Consider the following 27,733-nt stretch of genomic DNA (forward strand, 5'->3'; position numbering starts at 1 on the left):
AAAGTAGACCCGCTGAGCTTTATAGGGGACTTCCAAGTTGGCTGCATATTGATCAACAACTTAATTTCAGCTGAGTGTGAAAACAGAAACTGAGAAAAGGGGCTGGTAAAATTGTCATCTTGGGTAAAATTCAGTTACTGCTTGTATGTGCACTGCATGGGTAGTAGGAAAGAAGAAATTTGGAGTTTCTGAAAGAAAATCATCCAGTTAAAGGAGAAGAAGAATTACTGGCCAGGAAGAATACTGAAGATGTTCAACAAAAAGCAGTTAGTTTAAGCATTGGTATTTAGAGAAAAAAATAAATCAGATGTACTCAGAGGTGATTTAATGAAACTTAAGCACCAAAAGGCTGGGAAAAATAGAATCTTTAACTAGTTATTCATAGGTGATTACAAGGCTAATGGCACAAGAGCCCTTACAAGCCTAGCCAATAATACCCAGGATATGACAATGTTATATCTTAATTCCCCAGATATGGGATGGGGTAGTGTCAGGATAGTAGGTCTTTGGGTGTTGGAATCTGAATCATTTTACAGACTCCCTCTGTCCATGAGCTACATGGGCAGTACCCTGAGAGTGAATTTATGGTTCCCCACTAATTTATCCAAATTACTTTTGAAGAGAGTGAGGGACAGGCTTTTTTGTTGTTGTTGTTGTTGTTGTTTACTAAGATAATAATTTTATTCCATAGACGAGGTAGCCGTTGGGATACTAATTTTTTCCTCCATGTTTAGCTGTTGGCACAAATAAGGTACAGGTTCATGGAACGTGTGACCCTTATATAATTTTTCTTGCGAATATGTAACATTGTTTTGGTCAGGCATAGGTCACCTTTCGATTAACGATATGAGACTGATTAAAGGGATACAAACTTTAGTCGATCTGCATAAGACGTGTGTCTTACATTTTGTAATTTATTTATTTATTTTTTTGTGAGAAGCTTTTGGGGCCTCTCCATTTAGTGTAAGTGCTTGATTAAGTATATGTAGAAGGGAGCATTGTACTCGATGTGGCCTTGATAAGGACCAAGTATAATGTCAATGTGGCTTCCTTTGAGAGCCATACAGAAGGGTTTTCTCACTACTGTAGCTACCTGGTGGTCAAATTTTAGGTTACTATCTATCTGTGTTCGTAGGTCTTTCACCACTGGTTTTACTTTTAGCAATGTGCTATCAATAATATAATTTGCAGGGATATTGACCGAAAGGTATGATTACACATTTTTAGCATTTAGTTTCAGACCATGGTTTTGGCACTAGTTGTTTGTATTTGTTTAGGCCTGTTTGTAGGATGACATCATGAGTGATTGCTCCCAGCTTACAGTCTTTAGCGCCAGTGGCTCCCAACATTGGCCTTCACTTCATAGAAGTATATAACAAGCAGGAGGGGTCCCAACACTCAGTCCTGTGGGACACTGCTATTAACAGATTTCTTACCAGAAGTGGATTCACGTGCCCTGTCAGTGAGCCAGTTTGCTATCCATCTTACAGCATAGGGATTTATCTATGATCCCCAAGAAGGGAGATTGTGTCGAAACCTTTGGCCATGTCTAGATAAACTGTGTGTACCATTTTACCCTCATCCATGGCTCTGGTGACTTTCTTGAAGTCCACCAGACTGAGCAGGCAAGGCCTCCCTTTGATAAAGTCAAATTGGGTCTGGTCCAGTGTTTGGAGATTTCCTATATTGTTATTAATCAGGTCCTTGATAATTCTCTCCTTGGTCTTGCAAATAAGACTGGTCAAGCTTATGGGTCTGTAGTTACCTGGGTCAGTTGATGGGCCCCCTTGTGCAGAAGGATGACTGTTACAGGCCTCCATTCCACTAGGACAAAGTCTGTCTGGAGGCTGTGGTTAGAGGATTTTTAGTGGCCCTGATAGATTCTGTTTAAAGCTGCTTAGGAAGCATTCTGGAATGTTGTCTGGAGCCATGGAGGCTATGTTTCTGGCATTAGCAAGCACTGTAAGGACCATTTCCCTCATAATGACCAGTAGGGGAATGGTTGTGGGTTTTTCTGTGGGTGTGGTAGGAGGTGATGTGGGGAGGTTTGAACTGAACTTGTCAGCCAGCAGGTTTGTTATAGTTTCAGGTTGGGTGTAAGTGTTACCATTCATGATTAACTCTGCACATCACTGAGCTTTTCCGCTGGGGTTCAATTGCAATTAAAAAAAATAGCCTTATGGTTATCTTCACGTGGGAGGTTATCTTTGCCTTGTAGTGTTTTGCTTTGGCAGATTTGACAAGCTGTTTAATTTGTTTGCTTAGACTGGTGAGTGTCTTTTTGCAGTGTTTTGTCTGTTCCTTCTTGGCTTTTTTCCTTTTGTTGACTAAACTGTTTATGCTAGGGGTCCACCAGGGTGGTTTAATTTTGCCATTAATCATAGGTTTGACTCGAACAGGTACTGCCTCCTATATGCAGTAATGAATGTGGTTATACAGTGCTTTTACGTACAGCTCTGAGTAGACATCAGTGTCATCTGGGTTTGGAAGGGCTTGGAAGTTTAATAAACTTTCACTTAGTTTTAGGTAATTCACTTTAGCAAAGTTATTAACAGGTTTGGAGTTTGATGGTGATTCTAGGTTAGTTTTAATATTAAATGAGATAATTTTATGGTCAGATTTTACCAGGGAGGAGTTAATGCACGGGAGGAATCAATATCCCACCATGCTTGTGAGTACTAGGTCTAAGACATTTGTACCTCTAGTTAGGGAGCAAAATAGTTGATTCACGGTGTTTGTGTTGACAAAGTCCAAAAACCTCTGATCAAGTGAATTATGGGTATTATAATTGTCTCTTTTTATGGAGGGGTAGTTGAAGTCACACGTAAGTATGATGTTAGGCTGAATTTTAAGAGATTTCATTAGGTTTTGGAAGGAGGTATGGCTTTCCAGGCTCGTGTTAGGGGATCTGTAGCTAGCAAGGGTATGATTGGGGGTCACACCTATGGTTATACGCATGGAGGAGCTCAAGCAAGTCGTTGCTGAATCAGTCTAGCAGTGTACTTGTCCTTTATAAACATTGAGACACCTCCTCCCTTTGTTTTATCCTGAGCTGAGGGCAGTCGAAATGTATGAAAGGCATTGTAGCCTTTGATAGCTGGGGTGATTTTCCATGGTTTTGAACTATGTTTCTGTGACTATACATATGTCTTCATTCTCCAAGGTGAGGAGTGCTTCCAGGGTGTGTGGTTTTTTATTTGAATTGCTAACATAGAGCAGCAGTACTTTTGGTAGTCATGAGTGTTTTTTGTTGTGTTGGAGGGTTTAACAAATTGGCATGACCTAAAAAAAGGCACTATAGGAATAGATAGTTTTTTTCCAGTATCTGGAAGCCAAGTGTTGACAAGTGCAAACCCTCTTTGGCAAAGCATCATGGTTTGTCAATCATGTCTCCCCAGACTGACAGATATCGGACCCCCTTGTTGTGACACCAGGAGCTAAGCCATTTGTTGAAGTGCATCTTTTCTTTGCTGGTACTGCAGCGTTATCATCATCATCATCATAGGTGAAGGTAGGTTGCTACTCAAAGCTAGATTCATACCCACCTGGGATACATATACAGAGAGCTCATCATGCCTCTCTTTCCATATAGTTCAGTCAGGTACATCTTAGGTTGTTTACGGCCCACATGGACTAGTACCGTGTCATACTGGTACTTACGGTTTAAAGACCTAAGTAAATGTATGATCTGGTGGATCCTGACACACAGCTCACTGTGATCATCTCCTTGTTTAGCTTTATAAATGGGGACATTAGTATGTCTTACAATGGAATCCCCAATAACTAGAAAGTTTCGCTGTATGGGGTGTTGCTTTATGGACTTGGAAGCTGGGCTGCTAGGATTTTCAGAGTTGTGTTGTGTGAAATGCTGTCTTTTGAGTGTGTGTGAGGCCACTGAGAGATGCTTTTAGGAGGTGTTGGAGGTTTAGGCAGATTACATGCAAGTACCTCAGCATATGTGGATTTGCATGTTTGTTTCTTAGTGTTTGGTATTTAGCGTTTTGGGTGCAAGACTGACAACCAGGTTTGCATTTTTCATGTGTGTTTATGTGAGAGCTTTACCTCCAATGACATAGTGTATCTCCATCTGTCACACAATGTGTTTGTTCTAAAATTAAATGGTTGCCAGTGAACATGATTCAATTACTACACTGCCTAAGAATATGTATATAAACCAGGCCAGAAACAGAGATGACAGGGAAGTGCTTATCCATTATACCAGATCCTTAGTAGATGGGATGGAGTAGGGGAGAGTCACTTAAAGGTGTGAATGAGTGTGTTTAGTAGTGTAACATAACTGCAATCAGATGAACTGATAAAACTACAAAACTTAGAGACTGAAATAAAGAAAAGATTAGTAGGGTATGAGGCTTCTCAACAAGAGCTTTTTCAAAAATAGTAATTAGAAGACAGAACAGTCAGAGAAAACCTAAGACTTTGTGCAGTATCAGAGAAACTGGTAGGAGTATACTGCATTAATTTATGAAAGTACATATAAGCAACTGGACTGGTGTTCCACTCCAAACCTGGCCATAAGAAAGTAGCCAAAACCTATAGTAGTAAAGATGCAGTCATACAAGCAGCAAGAGTTGATTCTTACAAAACCGTGGCAGAAATGAAAAGTATTAAAAACTGGAGATAGCAGAGTATTTGTGAAAAATGATTATTCCCTGTGCACTAGGCAGAAAAGAAGCAAAATTTTCCCAGCAGTGGAATGTCGAGAGGCATGTGTGAGATTCAAGTTGTTGTATCCAGTTATCTTCTGATTTTTTCCTGGAGGATCAAAGACATTTTAGATACAGAACAGGCTAAGGCAAAAAAAAAAAAATCCAACAAAAATAGAGTCAGCAGGTAGAAGGGCACTCTACTTCACGTTCTTCTGAAAATAATGCTCATAGAGAGACTTTGCCATTAAAACATTTTCCATTGTTGCAAAGGAAAATGCTTGAGAGACAGAAGAAGCACAGTGGTTGACTAGAAGAATCATGAGTACCATGGACTTGAACCAGTGCCTGGCAGTGGGAGAGGGAGATGATCAGGGAGAAGATGAGAAGTACTGAAATTGATAAATGGGAGACTGTAAAGCATCAGTCTCATTTATGAAATATGGCTTTGCAAGAAAAAGTGGCTAATAAAGACTGAAATTTTGTTGAACTTTTCAAACTTTTGGGTGGACTGTAAAGCATATACCTCAACTTATAACGTTGATGTGCAGAGGCAGAGTGTGCATGTGGCACACATTTTTAAAAATGTGATCAAAGGACAGGGCCTACGGCCATCAAGACTGAATTCTAAGAATGAAGATTTTCATTGAGAATTGATGCGTCTAAGTGATAATTATAGATCACTGGGTTATAATCCCAAGGAAGTGGGGATCAAGGGAAACCTTACTTCTCTGAGAAGCCTGTAAGGGCTTGTAAAGATGTAACTCATTATAATGAAATGAGAGTACTGTTTATGTATTCCAGTAATATTAAACAGCTGCAGAATATCTTTGACAGGAATTGGCATGTCTTTTGTATGAATGAACAGATTAAGTCAATAGTGGGGGACAGACTAAGATTTGCTTCTAGAAATAAAAAGTCACTCAAAAGGATGCTGTGTTATCTGAAGTCAGATAACAGTAATGAGATGGCTTTGAGTGATGTAGGCACTCTGCCCTGTAATAAATGCAACTTCTTTCGTCTGATTGATACCAGCAGTAGGTTTTCACATCCTGACACGGGTAGAATGATGGAATATAAGAATATACGTGCTAGTTGTGATTTCATGCATGTGGTCTACCTGGCCTACTGCCAGGTATGTATGTCCTTCTATGTTGGCAAAACGAACAGAAAGTTCAGGGACTGTAATAGAGAGCATGTGTATAATATTAGCAGACAGACAGAAGCAAGTGCACTAGGTAAACATGTCATGCAGCATAACCCCACACACTCCTTTAGATTTATGGTGATTGAGAATTTTGTGCCCAGTGAATGGGGAGGTAATGTTAGAAATAGAGCAGAAGCATCAGAACTTAAATGGATTATTAGAATGCGGGCTACTACAGGTAGGGGTTTGAATGACAAGATAGGTATTAAACCTGTTCTGCAAGCTAGAGAATTGAAGAGATAGGATGCATCCAAGAATATGTGTATGTATATATATATAATATGTGTGTGCGTGTGTGTGCGTATATGCACAGTAATATAAATATATATATATATATATATGTATATATATGTACAGACTTTACATATGTTCTTTTATATATATTTTTATTTATGCTGCCATTTTACATATGCCGTTTCTTATATATATATATATATATATATATATATATATATATATATATATATATGCTACTGTCTTTTATATGTTATTATTTTGTGCATTACTGTTGCTTGTACAGACCACTGATGTACTAGATCTATTTTATACTCTCTAACTTTAAGGCTGAATTGGCCAAGTGATTTCATTGGCTGATTTGTATTTTAAAAATGGTGCCTTTTGTTTTTTTTTCTGCAATTTCTGATGAAGCAGCAAAGGTGGTGCGAAAGTGCTCACTACTATTAAAAGTTTTTGTCTTGTGTTGCCGTGGCTTGGTCCTTCGCTATTTTTTTACTATTTACTTTTCTTGCGTGTTGGACCATTTATCCTTACTATTTGCTTTTTGTATACAAGAATATGCTTGAATATTAAAGCAAAAAGTCTTGAAGATGTGTTATAGCTTCAAGTTGAAATGAGGAGAAAGCCTGCCAAGTGTTAGTGTGTGCATGTAAGACAAAAGATGGAAATGCACACGCTAAAAATATGTATAATAGCTGGGAACAATGGGTTTTTATTAAAATGGCTACTCTTTCCATACTGTCTTTGAAAGCAAATGACCTTAGAGGTATAGACAAAAAAGGAAAGAGTATTGAATTATTGTAAAAAAAATAGACTGCATATAGCGTAATGCTGCAGAGGATACATTTGGAAATAAATCAGCATGTGAATTTGTCAGAGGATTTGAGGATGGGTGTTATGCAGAATGTCAAGGACAAAAGTCCAGAAGTCAGATGATAAGACTGTTTAGACTGACCACTAACTTTGGTAACTTTTCCAAAGGGATCAGTGATATTGCATTATTCAGCAGTAGGAGTTATGATTTTGGCCTGTTGGTTAAGACTGCCGGGGAGATTAAGCAGAATAGAGACAGTTTCCTTCCATTATCGGTGGGAGTTGTACCTCAGAAGAATAGTATTGATGTTAAATACAACAGTAGTTTTATTTTGCAGATGTCTGTTAATGACAGTAGCATTAGAAATATTATTACACACAACTGGAAAATTTTCCAAGGGAACCCTGATGTATACACAGCGGTGGGACCCTCTCCCAAATTTCTGTGCAAAAAATGTAAGTGCATTAAGCAGTGGTTGGAGAATGCACATACTAGGATGCCTTTATAACTTACACATAAAAAAATGGGCATGTTTAAGTGTGGTTTTTGCAGGGCATGCAATTTTATACTTGAAGGCTCTGCCAGTGTTTTGTCTCACATGGACAGAAGCGTTAAAATGAAAGCACACTATGATTATAATACCATTGGTTTGATTTACATTGCTGTCTGTTCACATTGTGATGAATTTTACATTGGAACAACTACTAGAAAGTTACCTCACAGAGTTAAAGAACACACTTGTATGCCGTTAAGAGGAAAGATACCAGCAGTGCCTTTTACAGACACACCTTAACATTTGGTTCCTTTAAGAAGTTCTGTTTTGCTGTCTTAGACCATTTACCTGTGGATCTTAGGGAGGGCTGTTTTAAGAAGCAGCTACTTAAAAAAGAAACATTGTGGCAGCTTAAGATTTTAATATCTTGTTTTTTATTGAGTTATATTTATGTGCGGTGAATTCAGTGCTTTTTTACCTTTTAGGTCTACTATTTGTCTTAATTTAATTATTGTTCAATGTTTGTGGTTGGTTAGTTTGCATTATAAAAGTCCCTTGTGGATGGAAGCACTCAAAAATAAACTTCCTTTAAGAAGATCCCATTTTCCTGTGGTGCCTATCTGTGGATGCTTTCATTATTCAGTTTTGTAAAAGAGGTAAAAGAACTGGAAGCATAATCTTTAGAAAAAGGAAGGCGAAATTACATAGAAATAAATGGAATTTATGGGGACTAATACATGCAGCTTAAAGTTCATGAGGAGGAATGAGGTTTTAGAGAAGGCTGGAATTGAGCAAGTTATGTAATACTGGACTGAAGAAACAGTTAACAAAAAAACATGCATGTATATGACATATGCAAATGGAAAAATGTTAACATGGTTTGTTTTCTTTTGTATTAATGTACATGTGCCTATGCCTTAAGTGATAATTGAATAAAGTTTTTTTTTTTTTTTTTTTTTTTTTTTTTAACTTTATATCCTCTTAAAAGAGCAATCCTTAAGATCCCACCAGACCGGAGAGGCTCTGCATAGAACTTCAGACCTGTTTTGCCTCTCAGGGGGCCTAAACACATTCATCCTAAACAGTGATTGTGAGTGGTGTGTGAATAGTAACTGCTTTTTTTCTACTAGAATGGAAATTGAACATGGTATTTGGAACTGTGAAATACCTCCTTACCCATAGCAGTCATGAAGGAATCCAAGGGATGTCTGTGCTTGAGATTTAGAGCCAGTCATAAGTTGCGGATTATTCCATTTAATATCTCCTTAACCCCAAGGGTGTTCACTAGAGACATGGCTGCTGTTTTGGTGCACTTACAATGTGTAGGAAGTCTAAATGTTCCCATGTCTGTAGAACTGCCTCCTAGGTGCTGTGTATATTATATAGCTCGTATCAGTGATGGGGAGTCTGTGATTAGCTTGTTGTTTTTCTTAAATCAGTGTTTTAATATTGATTCTTGAATTCCTGCCTTCAGAATCTTGAAATATATTCCAAATACCAGAAGTTTCATTTTCTCTGTCTTGGCCTGGTAGACTTCCTCCTATGCTGACATAAGGACATCAGTGTTATAAAGGGACACTGGGCTAGTACCACCTTCAGATCTTTCTTGCCACAGTTCAGTGAGCACCACAAGCAAATCAGTTGCATTTTCAGGCAGTTTGCTTGGCAAGACGCCAGGGTTACTGTGAAGTACTCTGCTGGTTATCTGTCTCATCTTTCCTTATATTTGTGTTGCTATATGTAGGTATTAGTTCAAAATATTAGTAACTTCTTAAAGTGTAGAAAGCAGAGTCCATAGAGGAATTCCTGTACGTTCTTCTTTACTACCTGGGTTCAGAGTAAGATGTATCCAATTCCTCCCAGTATGCCTGTTTTAATCAGTGGATGATTAAGCAGAAGACAGAATCCCTCAAAAAGTATTTATAACAAAAGTCTCATGGGTGGCCTAGGAATACTGTGTCATCCACCAGTCCTTCTGAATTCCTGTGACAGAAACAAGACGTATCCAAGGGAGAACATGGCTCGGGAGGCTGACAACACCATTTCAGAGTTGGACAGCCCCCTGAGACTTGTTGATACCAATATCAATGTAGCACCTTTGCTGACACTGTACCAGGGACCTAGTTTAACTGAAGCCTGTGGCGTGACCCTTCCGGAGGCCACCATGCAGTTTTTCTGTGGTAATTCTTTGCAATCCAGACCTTTTGTCATCTGGGCTGGAGCTGCTGTACAGGCTGTGACTGCAAGAGTTGCAATATTTGAAGGGGAAGGAGGATCTTTAATAGATCCTAGGAGTGCTACTTTCTTCCTCATAGACACTGAATAATCTTGATCTTATAAAGACCCTATAATCTTAGAAGAGTCAGAAGGGACCACATAGATGATGTCCTTCCATATCACTATTGCAGTATTCTGTACAATTGGGATCCCCTGCCAAGGGTAGCCCGATGTCCGGCCAGTTTCCCAAAACCTTTAGGTTGTAATGGGTACACTGTACATCACACACATGCTCCCCACACACAGCCTAGGGTATAAGGGTGACGTATGGATGTACCATCCTCAGAACTACTTTGGTGCCAGTCCGAACGCTATCTTTGATCATCGGTCTGAACGCTCATTCGTGTGCTGGTTACATAGCCATTCAGATAAGTGCCCTGTTGGGGTTTTGTTTCCTTATTTATTTATTTTTTTTTATTTGACTTTGTTGGGTTGCTGGTTCCATGTCATCCAGAAAGGGGAAATGCCAGTGTGGGAGACAGATTCCTCATAAAGACTGCCATGAGCATTGCTTAAGTGCTTCTCACAACCATAGATCATGTGCTATTTGTCAGGCTTTCATATTATTGCATAGTCAGCTTTCTTCCCTAGCTGTTTATCTAGAGGACCAGCATCTTAAGCTTCTTGCTAAAGACACTATGGAAGGCCAAGGGACAGCCATCTACAAAGAAGGCCAAGAAAGCTAGGTCTGATTCTTCTGCTGCGCTGCCTCCAAAAGACATCTCTCTTGAGGCTAGTGAAATCCCAGAAAGACCATCCGGTCTATTTGTCAGATTCCTCTGCTGCCATTGCTTTGGAGGCCGGCATGGATCCGGCTTTCCGCATGTCCATGGAGGCCTTGCAGATGTCCACTTTGGATGTACAGGGGGAACTATGGCTGATTATTTCTGAAGGGCCTAGGGGTATTTCTCAAATTTTAGTGAGGGAAAAACTTCGACCACACTTAGTGTCACAAGGAGTCTGAGCTTCCCAAAATCTATAAGGCTGACATCCCCTTAAAAAAGAAAGAGAAAACCAAGTATATTTCTCCTGTCCCTAAAGATCCTCATTGTGAATGGCAAAAACTTCACTCCGGGTTTGTTTAATGCTGTTATGGCATTGAAGTCCCCTCAGGAGGTTTCTGTTTCTGCTCCACCTTGGGCTTCTACTCCTCTTAAGAGGCCTAGGGAGCAAGATTCCTCAAATGAGGATGTAGATTTTGATGGTGAATCTTTGACTTATTCTCCCTTAGATTATGGTTCCGAGGAAAAAAAGTCTGTTAGTTCTGACACTCCTTTTGAGGAGATTTCCTTTGGTGACACAGTTTCCAAAACAATGCATTTTTTTTTAAATGGGGTTGTGCTCAGGTGTTTGATGCTCAGAAGATGTACTATGAGCTCCTACAAATGGAGTCTCCTAGGCCTTCTGCTGTCCCTCCTGTCCTTGCCTTGTTGGATGCCTTTTCCACTACTTCACAGGCTCCGGATTCCATGCTCCTCTGCTCTCAAAAAAACTGGTAGATTTTATAAGGTACCTCATGACTGCAAATTTCTTTAAGCATACCACTGCTGACCCCTGTGTGATGTCAGTTGCCTCTGACAAGCCATTGAAGCTTTTACCTTCTACAGAGTTGCTTCCTTGTGATAAAGACAGCAGATCTATGTAGAGGTTGTGTCAGAGCTTTTATACTTCTGCTACTCTAGCTGTTAGAGCTGTGAACTGTCAGATCCATACCCTTGGCTTCCTCTTTCCAGTTGCATTCCTCTCTCTCTTTGCCTTTCCCTGTCCCTTTCCATTTGGTTAATAGGTTACAGATCACCCAACACTCTTGGGTCCTTTCTATAATTCGCCAAGGGTATTTCATGGTCTGGAAATAATCCCACCCCTTCTTGGGCACTCCTTAACCACCTCAGGAACAATTGCCCCTTTTTCTCAAGAGGTACTTCAAGGCCTGTTGGCTCAGGGAACTATTCAAGAGGTTCCAACTCCTCAGAGTAGGAAGAAGTATTACTCCAGAAGGTCTTTGGTCCCCAGGAAAGAAGCCAGCTGGAGACCCATTCTGGATCTTTCTCAGCTAATCACCTTTATGAAGGTTCCTTCCTTTTGGATTCTATCCCTTCAAACCTGGTTTCCTCTTCTACTTCCTCAGGATGTTCTTATCTCCCTGGATCTCAAGGTTGCTTATCTACATATCCCTATCCATCTCCTTTTCAGGAGATTTCCACATTTCTCTGTTGCTTCCTGGTGGCATTTTCAGTTATCTGCTTTGCCCTTTAGCCTCTCTACTGCCCCAAGGGTCCACCAAATGCCTCACTCCTGTGATTGCTTTTTGCAGAGTGAAGGGAATACAGTTTTTTTCCTCAGATAACCTGCTCATACAGGTCTGTTCTCCAGAGATGTTGCTTCAGCATCTTCACTTTGCAATTTGTCTTCTGCATAGTCTGGGGTTTACTGTAAATTTTCAAAACTCATTTCTGACTCTTCCTCAGATCATGTTTTCCTATGGTGCAGGCTCCAGACATTTCCATTGCTGGCAGCCCTGTCTCCTCCCAAGGCCTTAACACTGATTACCTTCTTTGGGTCCCTTCTTCCTCTGGCATTATTTTCAGCCAGGGGAGTTTCTGAGGGCTCTGGGTTTCATGGCTTTCACCATTTCAATGCTTTCTGAAGCCAAACTGCACATGAGAAAGCTCTAAAGGTTACTAAAGTCAGTTTGCCTTCAACATTGTCATCCTTTAGAGTTTTTAGTTCCTCTTCTCCCATGCTTCAGGCTGGAACTTCAGTGATGGATTCATCGTTTGTCCCTCAACCCAAGGCTTAAATTTCAGCCTACAACCCCCTCTCAGAAACTCTTCACAGATCGTTCTGATGTGGGATGAGGGGCATCCTTCCGGCCTCTGAAAGTGCAGGGCCTTTGGTCTTGTCAAAAGAAGGACCACATCAGTGTCAGAGATGAGAGCTCTTCTTCTGGATCTTCAGGCTTTTCATTCTGTTTTCCTTCCAGGGCCCATCAGGATTCTCTCAGACAACACCACAGTGATGTGGTATATCAACAAGCAACGGGAGACAAGGTCTTCTCTCCCGTGCAGACTAGCTCTTCATGTCTGGGATCTCGCTATTCAGTATCTGGTGACCTTTCAAGCTCAGCTCAAAACATAGGAGCAAACTCTCTGAGCAGGACCATAACACAATCCCACTAGTGGATGCTTCACAGGGATGTGTCTTTGGATATTGTCCACCATTGGGTACTGCTCAAGTAGATCTCTTTACCTCCTCTCTGACCAGACAGTTTCCTTTCTTTTGCACCAGAGTCCCATGTTGTCTGGCTTTGAATGTGGACACCATATCTTTTCCTTGGAAGGGAATGTTTTATTATGTGTTCCCTCCCCTTTCTGTCATTCCAAAAGTCCTGTTCAAGATAAAACAGTATGCCACCAAAATCTTGCTGGTGACTCACTTTTGGCCCAGACAGCATTGTTTCCCTCTTTTTCTGCATCTTGCCAAGGGCAGTCATCACATTACCTCACAGGGTGGACCTACTTACACAAGACAAGGGACCTCTCATCTATCACCAACTGTCTTCTCTTCAACTGACATTGTGGGTGATAGGGTTTTGATCCCTCACAGACACCTTTTTTTCCATAGGATGTCCTTTATGTCTTGCAGGAGGCCAGAAAATCAACTACTAGGAAACCCTACTTAGCCAAATGGAAAAGGTTTTCTGTTTGGTCTCTCATAACCTGGTGCCACTTACTTGGATATTCCTTTGGTTGTCTTATTTGTGTGACTTGCTCAGTGCTGGGTTGGCCTATTCTTCTGTTAAGATTCACCTTTCAGCTATTTCTGCTTGTCTACCTTTGGCCTCAAATCTAGAGGCAAAAATGGAAGTTGAACAGTTTTTTAAAGGGGTCTTTCATTATTAGGCCTCCCAGGAAAACCTGTCCCTCCTTCCTGGGACCTTAATTTTGTTTTAGAAAAATTGACCCAGGCTCGTTTTGAGCCTGCTGCTACAACTTCCTTGCAGTATTGTTCTTGGAAGACTGTTCTCTTTTTGGCCCTTACTTCTGCCAGGCAGGTGTCTGAGCAGTGAGCCCTTATGGCTGTTCCTCAGTTTTTTAGTTTTCCATAAGGACAGGGTGTCCCTCTGTACTAATCCTTCCTTTATGCCCAAGGTGGTTAATGAGTTAACTCTTAGTCAGTCTGTTCATTTGGTTCATAGGTAGGTACTAGGCTATCGGCCCTGGGGCCTATACAAGCCCAGCCAAAAAGGTATCCTGGCTTTTGCCACCCAAGAAAATAATTTTCCTGTGTCACTGTTGAGCAGAGCCACAGAGGTGATCCCCGGGGTGAATTTCCTATTTCCCATCCAATCATCAAGATTTTTCTTGAAGAGTGCTAATGAGGAGCTTTGTTTGATATAGATAGGTAGTTTATTCCAGAGTATGGGAAGTCTCTGGGAGAGGAATCTATCCCTCCGGCATGTTCTGTTTATTGTGGTGACAAGGTTTAGGTCCCTAGAGCGTGTAGCTCGGAGGGATTGGGATTTCTTTAAGTGGAGCATGTCCAGCAGCTCTAGGTTTGACATAGCTTTGTATGTTAGGCAGAGATCACCTCTGAGTAGGCGATATGCGATGGAGTAAAGCTGGATTTCTTTGAGACGATCTGCATAGGGCATCTGTTTGAGGCTAGTAATCCTCTTTGTGAGATATTTCTGCGGCCTTTCCAGTTGCTGTAGATGTCTTGTGAGGTACATACCAAAAGGGGCGTTGTACTCTGTAATGGGTCTAATGAGTCCCATTTGCCCACTTTTTTCCCTTTCCCGCAGTGTGCCAGTGTGAAGGTTTTCACACCTTGGATTTATTATTGGATAAAACTGAAGCCTTTCGTAAATCTGAATAACTTTTTTGACTCTCTTCATCCTAGGTCTTTAAGTTTGGCTGTTTCTAAACAAACCATTTCTTGGATTTTTAGAGCCATTTCTTTTTGCTATTCTTTTCATGGGAAGAGCCTTCCTTCCTCTGTTAAGGCTGATTCTACTAGGGCTAAAGTTTCTTCTGGTGCTTTTTTTCAAGGGTTTGGCTACTAATTCTATTCTTGAGGCAGCTACCTGGACTTCTGTGCATACGTTTACCAAGCACTACAAGTTGGATGTGATTTCTAGGGCCAGAGCTGGTTTTGCCTGGTCCATTCTCCATGGCTTCCTAGAGGGCTCTACTGTCTCTTACTCCTCCTAACCTTATTCTGAGCTATTGCACTTTCCCTGTTGTAAAGAGTACTGCAGCAGTGGTATGGAAGGAAGCAGTGCAGTTGTGTAAAATCTTACTGTAACAGTAGATGTCCTTCTCTTCACTGTTGCATTATTCTCTCCTTGATCCTTTTTCCTTCTGGGTGTGCTTGTTGCCTGCTAATATCCTTAGACTGTCATTCTTACTGGGGTTTTTCAGTTCTGAGGATGGTATGTTCAGATGTCGCCTTTATGCCCTACACTGTGCGCAGGGAGCATACATGTGATTTATGGAGTACCTATTACAACCTAAAGGCTTTGGTATACTGGCCAGACATTGGGCTACCCTATTGTAAAGAATACTGCAACAGTGAAGAGAAAGATATCTACTGTTATGGTAAAATTTTATACAACTGTACTGTCTTGATCATTCGGTCATTTGTGGAGGCCAGTAAGCCTAACCAGGCAGCCAGGGCTGAAGGCACTGAAAATAAGTGATTCTCAGTTATTTTGCCCCCGTCACTGTTGTCTGAATCTCATCCCCAATCTACCAAGGTCTCTTCCCAGGACTTTTTCAGGCTAACTTGGGACTTCATGGAATTTAAGATTTTGCTGCAGGCAGACAACAGTGGGAAATGAGGATATGCTCCTCAAGACAAGTTTAATTTGCCAGATAACCCCTCCACACACACTTTTAGCTTTGCTTCTGACCCTGTATATACCTTTCTTATTAATTAATTAAATTATTTCATTAAGAAGTGCAAATCAACCATTACTCTACAAATGAATTCCCACCTTATCCTGCTAAAAGCTTTCTCTTCATCCAGGCTTACTGATAGTAGTGGTAATGTTTCTGTCCAGAGCATCCTTCAGAATCATCAGAGTTCACTCTGTAAATACACACTTCTGTACTTCTGTCAAATTTGGTAATATTTTTGCTAACTTTTTGGCAATATAGACATAAGAACTGTATTATAATTGAATGCAGAAATTGGTCTGTATGGGGCAGGTTCTGCATGATCTTTCCCCTCTTTAGTTAGAAACACACTACCTCTTTCTTCTAGGATGCAGGTAATTCCCCCTTCAGGACACATAATGCATTTTCCCTTGAATCCATAGAAATACCTTTTTTCCATACTCTTGCATATTGTCCAAATATTCTGTGATACTCTCTCTGGCAGTTTCTGTTACTCCTTCCTCGTCAGTGGGGTTCTCTGAATTATTCTGCAGTGCTTTAACTCTTGGCAACCTTTCACAATATTTTTATACCATTTCCCCATTTTACTCTTTCCTTTATTTCATGTGTAGCTACACAGTCTCTTCTCACTGCTTCTGAAGCAGCAGCTGTCTGTTTCTTCTGACACATTTCCATTTATCCTACTACTTCCCAAATCTAATGTGCTATCCACTCCTTAAATGCGTGTCTTTTTCAATAAGAAGGAAATCATTGTTGCTTCTTTTCCCAACTACACTGGGCCCTTATCATACCTTTATAGGTGCACAATAAGATATTGTAATCAAATGTATCTCTGTTCCCTCAAGACAGTTACCAAGGCATTAGATGAGGGAAAGGAGGTCCACACAGCCTATCTAGATCTCGCAAAGGTTTTTGACACCATTCCCCATTCTAGTATTATAGACAAGCTCACCAGCTCGAACATAAACCCCTACGTTACGAAATGGGTTGCCAACTGGCTCGTGGATAGAACCCACATGGTGAGAGTTGCAGGCTCTACGTGCGACTCTAAACCGGTTACAAGTGGCATCCCCCAGGGCTCAGTCCTAGGACCCCTCCTGTTCAGTATATACTTCTCAGAGGTACAGGCAAGCGTAGGAGGACTATGACTGACCAAATTTGTAGACAACTGCAAACTAGGGGCCAGAATTGATTCTCCGGTGATACAGACACCCTCCAGAAGGGTCTCGCTGAGATGGATACTTGGTGTCAAAATCATGGCCTCAAGCTAAATGCCAAAAAGTGTCATCCCCTTTGAAAAAAATAAGGTACCTGCGAACTACCACATAGGTGGTAGCCCCCTAAATACAGAAAATGTAATAAGGGATCTGGGGACCCAAATAGATAGTAATCTCTTCTTTGGTAATTATATTGCCAAGGTGGTTAGAAAATCCTTCTATGTGGCCCACCTAATCACAAAAGGGTTCGCATCTAGAACAAAAGAGGTTATTGTGCCTCTCTACTCATCACTCATTAGACCCATCATAGAATACAATGCCCGATTTGGATGTACCTTACAAGACACCTGCAACAGCTGGAAAGACCACAAAAGTACCTCACCAAGAGGATTACTGGCCTCAAACAGATGCCCTATGCAGCCCGACTCAAGAAACTCCAGCTGTACTCGGTTGCATACCGCTTACTCAGAGGTGATCTCTGCCTGACATACAAGGCCATGTCCAACCCAGAATTGATGGACATGCTCCACCTAAAAAAAAAAAAAAACAAATCCCGGAGAGCCACACGCTCTTGAGATATAAATCTCACCACAACGATAAATAGGATATGCTGGAGGGATAGATTCCTGTCCCAGAGACTCCCCATGCTTTGGAACAGGATTCTAATATACATCAGGTAGAGAGCCCCTCACTAACACTCTTCAAGAGAAACCTTGATGGGTGGATGGGAAACAGAAAATTTACCCTGGGGATCACTGCAGTGGCTCTGCTGGACAGAGGATGCAGGGAACTAGTGGCTCTGCCAGACAGAGGCACAGGGAGCTAATCTAAGGGGGTGGCGAAAGCCAACACATTCTGGCTAGGCTTATAAATGTAGGCTTATAAATGCCCTTGGGCAGATAGCCTAATACTTACCTATGAACCTATGAAGTAAATGAACATGCTGTTGTCTTAGAATATCTAAACCTGGCCTCGTCTTACAGCTGTGGGAATGGTAAGTTAGTTCTCCTTGAGCTCCTAAGGCTACTTACTACCACATTGTCTGTCCTGGGTGCTTTCATTTATTTCCATAATAATGTTCTTCCATATTAGGCGCCATGACAAGTCCTAATTATTACAGACCACATTATAATCTCCTGCTATAATTAGGATCGCTTGCTGAAAAGTTGTTTCTGCTAGCATTTTCCCCAGCTCTAAAGCTGCAGTCTTGGGCAGTTCATAGTCATCAAAGTAATGCCATGTCACTCAAGCTGTTAGGTAAAACAAAAGCATGATGCTTTATGTAGGCTCACAATATGAAGTGATTTGTGAAGGCCATATTGATAGCCGATCAGAGTAGGATGGAATTTGACTTTGGTATTAAATATATTTGTCATCTCAAACTCTGCGTGCCTTGCGAATACAGGGCTGTTGTTATAGGCAGTATCTCTGTTTCTGTACTTCTTTAACACTGTTTAATTCTAAAGCTGATTGATATTTGACAAGGACCAGGACTGGTTGTTAAACTTAAACAGAAACATAGTAAATATTAAGTGAATTGGAAGCACTCCGAAATCTATGAAAGTGATGTGCTTTGCTTACTCTTCTGTACTTGTATTCCCATCAAAAAAGTAGTGAAAAGAAAACCTCTTTCATAAATGGAGTATGAAAGAAAGCCTTCTATTAGTATTTTCTCTTTTTGCATGCAAATCCATTTTGAAAGCTGTGTTGAAAACTGCTAGGTGGATGGATGTTTATAAATCTGAAATCCAGGCTAATAAATTTGTGTGCATGTGCAAAAGTTTCCAAACACTGTCTTGTTGGTGTTTGGAGAAATGCTTAAAACCAACACCTTGTCAGAACAGTGCTAGTTTATCTGGGCTTCTGTGGCATGCACCATTAAGATGATATGCGTCACTCCTCCATTTGAAGAGTTAATGTGGTCTACCTTTGCGTATTTTCATTTTTTGTTCTGCATCCAGATTTGATGCTGACAAAGTAGAATATACAAGACCCTGGAACAGGAAGTTGCCATAATGTCTAAACATCTTGGTGTTTAAAGAAACATATCTGTTAACTTCACATGTGGCATATGTAAACATGTACACCTGACTGTTTTTACTAGCAGGTAATTTGAACTGCAGTATATAATATCTTTGAAACAGTAGATGTGACAGTTTGTGCTCAACAAGTAGCTTAGTGCCACACTTTTTCATTCTGGAGTATTTAGGAGTAGTCAGGAGCTTCCAGTCACGATCATTCTGACATCTTGGATAGGCTATGTGACTCCCTAATGAAGTGTTTTTCTGGATTTATAGCTTATGGAGTCTGAAGGCTGTAGAAAGTGCTTCAGAAATTAATAAGAAAATGGTTCACATTGTTTAGTAGTTTCTTATGAAGTAGTGCTCAGGTGTTTATTTTCTATTTGCCACCTTCTAGCACAGTTGTACATGCATGTGCAGAATTTATGTAGGAATTTTGCATAAAGATCATTTGTGCCATTATATAGTAGTTTGACTACAGTTTACACCTTATCACCCAAGGGTCCTTCATGCAGAAGTTACATTTTTAACAGCTAAAGTAAAAAGATGTTTATAATACTAGGGGTGTAATAATTACACTTAATGAAATGAGTCTGAAATTATTTCATTTTTGTGTTTTATAGTGTATACAAGAGATGGGAAATGCAAAGGCAAAGCGTCTTTATGAAGCTTATCTTCCAGAGAACTTTCGACGTCCACAGACAGACCAGTATCCTTTTCATTTCACTCACAAAAACTGTATAATTTTTTTAATCCTAGTGATGCTTCTTCTTAATATGCAGTCTAGTGCTGTGGATGCAGAATATGCTCTGTTTTACCTTCTAAAAATCTAGAATAACAATGTTTAAATAATGCAGAAATAAAAATGAAACTTCATAATGCACTGCTTGAGTAGAACAGAGTAATAGAATTTTGTTATGACTGTTACTGCACTAACTAAATCTGTCGCCTGGCCTACCCATATTTTATTGTTTTAAAATTACATTTTTCCTATACTGCATTCAGCGCCTTTTTCAGGCACTCCTTCAGTGAAGTTCTAATTCATTTTACTTCAGGTTTCTATGGCTGTAATATATCTGGAGCTGTGCCTGCTGGCATTAGTACTCAGCTTTTCCTTCCCTTTGGCATGGTTTGTCTGCTACAGTGAGAGGAGGCATAGCCCTGCAATCCACTTTTTTCTCCGAGCATAAGGACAGTGCTCAAATATTTTTGAAAGGTTTCTTCCAGAGATTCCCCAAAATGTGTTTTCTAAACAAAAGTGTAAATAGGTTTTTACGAGTCAGTTTCGGGATTTTATCCCATGCTTTGGTATTTGTTTTATTTGTTTGCCTTTTATATCTGGCCATCAAAACTGAGAAGGTTTCCTTGTGACAAGCATACTCCAGCCACAGGTGACCATTTACTTTGTACATCCTGCACTTACAGAATTGGATGCTGTTTTGTTGAGACCATGGTAATCAAATAAGAGGTCACTGCCTTTATACATAGTTATAGCCTGCAAAGAGTACCTGGTAAATGAAACGTCTGAGAGAACTATTGTGAGTCCTGCTCACTCTTCCTGTAAGGAACATAAAGACAAATCAAAAGTTGGAAGAGAATGAGACAGAGCAGAAACAGTACCATCCAAAGTAGAGGAATGAGCAAGAAAAGATTGGGAAGCCTTCGGAATTCTTAAAATTCAGTCTGTTACAAAGATAGTAAGCAATTTGTCAGGTATATGTCAGGCTGTCAGCCTTCTCTCCAGATTTCAAGCCATTTGTCATATGTATCAGACTCTCAGTCTGTTATCCAGATGTTCAGGCCATTGGCCATATGTGCATCAGCATGCAACATATGTGGTCTCTTCTTTGGCGGTAGCCTCAAAGTGTCTGTTCTTAGTTCTAGAGGCCACCACACCTAGGCATATTGCTGTCTCTTGTGCCACTAGCTTATGTGGTGGCTCTTTCTACCCCAGGAATCTTGATAGTAATCTCAGTGCATGTTTTTTTAGTTGAGGAGGTTCCAGGATCTGCTCAAAATGTTGTGTCTCTTGCTTCTAGATCATTAGTAAAGTTTTGACCTAACCAATCTGTGATTGACTACTGGAGGAACTAGCTGAGGGAGTTAGAGTGCCCAATGAATGTTGGGTTGCCCAACTCAGGAATACATTGACAACCTGAACTGGTACTGTACTGAACCAAGTAGAGAGTGGAGAATAGTGCAAGTAGTACTTAGGACCATGGTGTGTCCATTGATAGGCCTGCCCCTGCCCCTGCTGTGTGTGTAGGAGTGAGTCCATTCAGCCAGTAATGCTGTCCTGTTTTGATGGCATGTAACATGCACATTAGAGCTGAGGGATTGTGGTGAAATGATAGGGATTGTGGTGAAATGATCCTATCAGAACTGTCTCAGTGATTGTTTGGTTGCTAGCTCTTCACCAATTGTCTGCCACCTCTTGAACCATTAAGTAGAGTTGTACCACAAGGCAAATCTGTGGAGAATGGTGACCCTGTTTGTGCAAACTCACATGCTAGTCCAAGGACCTCAGAAAGTTGTCACTAACATCCTGACATCTAGTCAGATGGCAGGCACCAGACACCTAGGATGCAACTTTTTATTTTGCTGTTGCATGGAGTGCTGTCAGCAAATCCCCCAGTGCTTTTTCCTGTGCAGGACATCCCAGTACTGTCATTTCCATTAAATGCCCAAGCACAAGCCCCTTTGGACCAGTTGCTTTCCCAAATGTCTAGGTTCCTAGCAGTGGCTTATTTGATGACACTTGTAGTAATGAGACGAAAACGCATATGTATGGAGTGAAGGCATTCATGTTTTTACTGTTTTAACGTTCATATTGTGTGGATTCATTAAAACCATTTGGATTCACCTTGACTGAGTTTCCGCTCTGGTTTTAGCACTTTTTCTTTGGATTTACTTTTTTGATGACAGCATCTTTGAGTTAATAATAACCCGTCTGACCACTTTTTTGTTGGTGCAGAATCCCTCATTGTTCTTACAGCCTCAGGCTTTTGGGTGACCAACCTTAAGTTCTGCTTATCAAGTCCTGCCATTGGCTGCTACATATTTCTTTGCAGGAGGGAGGGGTTATTAAGATCTGGGTATTTTCCAACAAGGCTTAAAACAGTCCTACCATCTGCAAGAATATAATGTGCGAAGTGGCAAATGAGGTACAACTGCTGAATCTGATCAGCGCATTTAAAATAAGTAATTAAATAAATAAATCAGTATCCCGCCAAGGTTTCTGCGAATCTGGCCCATGAAAGTGTATCAGTAGATGATAAAATGGAAATGGGGTCTGCATCACATTCATCACCCCTCAGAAAATTCTAGGTACAGAGACATTATCTAAACTGTGAAGGACTAGGGAAGATAGCACTGGAAGATATCCCTGTAACGTCTGGGGGCAAAATTTAAAATTATGGAAATGGACACACAGGGATTGTACTTTATCAGTCTGATGTTCCTAGGTCCATGTATAGTTTCCTTATCGTATTAAAACTTTGTATAGACAATAGCACTTTAAGTGTTAGCATGCACCAGGATGGCTTCTGAGTCATCTTCCTAGGATGTCACTCTTCAGCCTAAGAAAAAAAATTAAAAAATCTTAAGAGGAGGCCGCATTCTTAGAGACTACTACTTTTCGTTTTTTGGAGTCTGACATCTCCACTGAGGCACTTAATTAGCCTTCTGGCCCTCTGACTATTGTTCCTTTGCCCTGTTATTGAGACCCTTGCAGAGGCCAATATGTTGCATGATTAAAGAACTGTCAAACATTGCAAAGGGAGAACCAAGGCTGGATCTCTCTGTAGGAACTGGGGGAATTCCTCACCTGTTAGTCAGGGAAACTGTTTTAGGTAAAATCATGGAGGTGTGTTTGTCAGCTTTTCCCCCCTCGTGCTGTTTTTCTGGAGACTCCCCAAAAGAAGAGGCTTAAAAAGCAACACAGACTTCTTCTCCTGTTTACCCCATCTGCTTCTCTTGGAGCCATAAAGATGAATGGTTTAATTTTTAACTTTTCTCAGGGGTTATATAGAAGTGTCTTAGCTTTTCAGTCGTTTTCTCCTCCTCCCTCTGTGTCTCCTGAACATAAGAAAAAAGAGTCTTACTGTGAGGAATAACTCAGAGTTTTAGGGGTTTGCTTATGCATTACAAGTGCATTCTCCTCTGGGTTTTGAATGTTAACCAGAAAAAACATGTCTTATGATTTCATGAAGGTGATACAGTCTTCAAGACAATGAAACATTACAAATGGGAAGGTAAACAGGTTTCAGAATCCCAAAAAAAAGTACCTGAGTGTTGAGGTGCCTAAGCCTTGTACTATCCTACTAGTATTAGAAGCCTATGAGGATGCATTTTTATCACCTTCTTTGACTCCAAACTCTCAGCCCCCCTGCACCAAAGAAGTCAGACAGACTCCCTAATGACAGTGATAGTAAAACCATGGCCAGGTATGGTGTTAAATTAAAAAAAAAAAAAAAAAAAAAAAAAGTTTGCACATCTGCCTTAGGACCATCAGCTGTCAAACACACATGACCAGATTCTTACATTACATTCTGGAAATATGGTTGAAGTAGATGTCCTTCTATTCTCATGTTGCAGTATTCATAACAGTAGGGAGTTGCTGCCTGCAGCGCCACGGTCTGGCCAGTATAACAAAGTCTTTTTTTTTTCCAGGAGGATACATGTGCTGTCCCTTTCCAGGGCCATAAACCGATGTTGGGTATAAAAGTGACATCTGCACGTACCCTCATCTGAATTTTTCTGACACAGTGAACGTCTGACTCCTGTTTGCCAGTTCCACAAGCAGATCGCTTTTCTTCAGACAACCGAATATGACTCTGTTCAAGACCAGATGACCGCTTCTTCAACCGATACAGATAATTGCCCTGTTGAGTTTTTTCCCTTACTTTGATTACAGTTTAGACTTACATGTCAGCTAGAAAGGGGAAGTGTGCTTGTGGGAGACAAATTCCTCACAAGAACATGCACGAGAAGTGCATATTTTGCTTAGACGAGACCCCCCGACCATACGACCTGTCCTATGTAAAAATCTTTTGTTCCCAAAACTCTCCGAAGCCACTTGGAGGCACTGAAGTTGTATTTAGAGAACCAAAGGCTACTTCACTTAGCGCTCAGTATGGAAAGAAGAGTAGGCCCATCTGACGAGCCACTGAAGAAGACCAAGAAAATCAGGCCTGAATCCCAAGCTGCGTCTCAGGCATCTGAGCAGGTTCTAGAGGTGCTTAAAAGCCTGGGATCAACTCAGACGGTGTCCAAAGCAGGCCCGGGAACCTTAATGGAAGCTGATATGCCAGAAACTGCTTGTACGTCCGCTGAGGCAGTTCAGCCATCAGAAACTGATGGCGGAGGGGAACCATGACTCACGCAGTCAGAAGGCCCAGTTCCTTCTTTTCGTACTAAGCAGACATCTACTTCTATGCTTTCTCCACTGGCAACTCCTTTGAAGAGAAAACAAAAAACTAAGCACCCTGAAAATCAACTGATGCCTGGTTGGGAAGTGTTCTCACAAAGTCTCTTTAAGGCTTTTCAGGCCTTGCAGACACATCAGCTTCCCCATACTCTCTCACCTCAGCCACCCGTTCAAGTATCTGAGGGGGGTAATGAAATCCTTAGGGGAGTCTATTTGGGTTTTGTAAGAGAAGGATTCCTCAGAAGAGGAGGAGGATTCTATTTCTCCGGAATCCCCAGGAGAAGAATTTACCTTTGGGCATACTATCTCACTCATGAGGGAACATTTTAAGTGGCAGGCTTCAGAAGTATCTGAATCCAACAAAAGGTACTTTGACCTCTTACAAATGGAGCAACCATCTCCTTCTGCTGTCCCTCCTTTACTACCTGCTTTTCAGGATGCTTTTTTGGCTGCTTCTCAGTCTCCTAACTCACAACCTCCAGCATCTAAACGACAGACCATTTCTGTAAGGTCCCCCAGGACACCCAGTTTCTCTTTAGAAATCCACCAGCAGATCCAGCTGTTACAGCTGTCTCTGCAGACAAGTCTGCCCTTTACCCAATGGATAAAGACACAAATTTATGGACAGACTGTGGAAAAAGTTATATACCTCCTCTACTCTAGCCGTAAGGGCCTTGAACTGCTAAACACACATGCCCAGGTATGTTTTAGATACCATTTCCAAAGCCTCTACCCTTCTGTCTAAGGTACAGGACTCCCCTATAAAAACCCAAGTTAATTCCCTACTTTCCACAGCATCCTAAGTGACCAGGCACTTCATTAAGTGCAGTTACGATGCTGTGGAAGCCTCATCTAAATCAGCTGCTTCAGAATCAGTACTAAGGCAATATTCCTGGGTTAGGCTTCAACCTCTCCCTTTGGATGTTCAGACTAAATTACTGGATGCACCTTTGGACAATAAGGCCCTCTTTGGACAGGCTTCTGCTGAGCTCCTTAACTCCCGCCAAGAAAAGGGAAAATAATTATAGAATCTCAAACATCTTATGGTATCCCCTATTCCTAGATACAACAGGAATTACCCACAGAAGCCCTCCTTTGTTAGAGGGCAGTCCTTTCACTCAGCCTCTCCAACTAAGGGACGTAGACCGCCCAGAAAAAGATCTACTCCCAGGTTACCCAACAGCTCCTCCACTACATCTTTTCGGAGTCAGTCTGACCAATCCAGACCACTGTGATTCACCCTGGCTGCATCTAGAAACACCCTTATCCCTTCGACTCACCCTCTCCCTACCCTCCTGGTGGAGAATAACAACAGAGCACTGGGTCCTCTCTTCAGAGAGGATATTTCATGACCTGGTGGATGCTCCCACCTTTTCAAGGTATCCCTCAGACACCAAGAGACCAAATCCACTTATTCCCAGCCATCATTCAACAGCTCCTAACTCAGGGCACCGTAGTAGAACAGGTGCCTACCCCACAAAGAAACACAGGCTTTTACTCAAGAATGTTTCTTGTACCGAGAAAAGACGGCCCTTTGAGACCAATCCTAGACCTATCCTTCTTAAACCTCTTCTTCCACGTTCCCAGCTTCAAAATGATCACCTTACCCCTTCTCTTACCACTAATTCCCCCCAGGCATTCATGGTAGGCATCCTTCAGGTCCATATCTCCACATTCCTATCCATCCAAATTGCAGGAAATTCCTCAGATTTGCAGTAAGCTCCTGTCATCTTCAATTCTCTGCCTTGCCCTTTGGTCTCTCCACTGCTCCTCGAGTGTTTACAAAGTACCTAGCCCCCTTCATTGCTCACTGCAGGACCCAGGGTATACAGTTATACCCATACCTAGACGACCTGCTCATCCTTCACCAAGTTCTTCTGCTTCACCTACAACAGGTGTCTTCCACCGTAACTCAGTTAGGGTTCGCCCTAAATCTAGAAAAATCACACCTGACCCCCTCACAAGATTTGGTTTTCTTGGGATGCAGGATCAGAACAGACTGCATGAAAGCCTTCATCCCAGACCAAAGGATCAAGGAGCTTTGCATATACCGGAGTCAGATCCTTACCGACTTCTCCTTGACAGCTCGGGAATTCCTGAGAATGCTAGGTCACATGGCATCCCTCATACCCATGTTATTTCTGGCAAGACTCCACATGCACAAAATCCAGTGGGTCTTGAAAAACCTATGGAGCCAACATTCCCAACCCATGGACTCTCCTCTTCCACTGCTCCTGTGCTTAAAAAGGAAGTCCAGTGGTGGCTGTCAGCACTGCAACTCAACGTAGGAACCCACCTGCAACTTCCAGCTCCACAACAACAGGTCTCCACAGATGTGTCAGACCTGGGGTGGGGGGCAGTGCTCTTAACAAACCAACAACAATTCTCAGTTCAAGGCAAATTGGCCACTCAAAGGCAAAAGGACCACATCAACATCAGGGAAATGAGGGCATTGCTATTAGACCTTCTAACTTTCAAACCTACTGTCCTGCCATGAACCCTGAAAGTAATCTCAGACAATATGATTGTCCTGTGGTACATCAACAAGCAAGGGGGGGCCAGGTCCTACCTCCTGTGCAGCCTGGCCATCCAGATTTGGAAATTAGTAGTTTCCCTCCAGGTTCACTTGCTAACAATGTATATTCCCTCAACAGAGAATGTTATGGCAGACGAACTTAGCAGAACCTTGGCTCCCTCTCACGAATTGATGCTTCAGAAAGAGTTCTTCCTGGACCTGATACATAGGTGGGGTATTCCACAAGCAGATCTCTTTGCCTCCCCTCCCCCCAGAACAAGCAGATGCCAAACTTCTCCACAAGAGATCCACATCCACAAGCTTGGAAAGTGGACGCATTCTCCTTTTCTTGGGAGGGAATGTACCTTTAAGCCTTCCCTCCTTTCACACTAATTCAGAAAGTCCCCCTGAAAATTCAGAAGGACAAACCCAAAATCCTACTGGTGACCCTGTTTTGGCCAAGACAGCATTGGTTACCCCTCCTACATTTACTAGCCAAGGGCAATCACCACAGGTTACCCCACCAATTAGTGCTGCTCACACAGGACAAGGAATCCCTACTCCACCCACAGGTGAACAACCTAAAATTGACCTTATGGGTGATAGGATTCCAATCCCTTACAGACGCCTATATTCAGAGGACTTACTCAATGTTCTGCAGGAGGCCAGAAAACCTAGTACTAGGAGAAATTACATGTGTTATATTGCCCATATCTCACCTTCGTTCTTGCTGTTTGGGTTCATAGCCGATCCTCAACTCGGCCATATACTATTGCCCGAGAGCTTTTACTGGCTCAAGGCTAGCCCCTATCCCAGCATGCCTAGCGTTAGTTACCCGGATCTCCTTTGCTGCTTGCAGCATTGAGATTGCGGACACTGGCTTAGGCTAAGTGTTTTTTTCTTATTATATTGTTGAACAAAAATTTATTGTTTAGCTTATCTAATTGGTTAACTGTAGTT

The 27,733-nt window shown here is 41.5% G+C and overlaps 1 protein-coding gene across 2 annotated transcripts in view; it reads left to right on the forward strand.

The window, feature by feature from the left end:
• The window catches only part of SMAP2 (small ArfGAP2), a 976,618-nt gene that overhangs the window by 275,936 nt on the left and 672,949 nt on the right, over positions 1-27,733 (forward strand). For both annotated transcript variants that reach the window (XM_044059966.1, XM_044059967.1), the window contains exon 3: positions 19,454-19,539. In XM_044059966.1, coding sequence (XP_043915901.1) covers positions 19,454-19,539 — 86 coding nt within the window. The remainder of the gene's footprint in view (positions 1-19,453; positions 19,540-27,733) is intronic.

The sequence above is a fragment of the Protopterus annectens genome, chromosome 1.part2 (assembly GCF_019279795.1).
Source record: "Protopterus annectens isolate FY-2018-M chromosome 1.part2, PAN1.0, whole genome shotgun sequence".
NCBI lineage: Eukaryota > Metazoa > Chordata > Ceratodontiformes > Protopteridae > Protopterus > Protopterus annectens.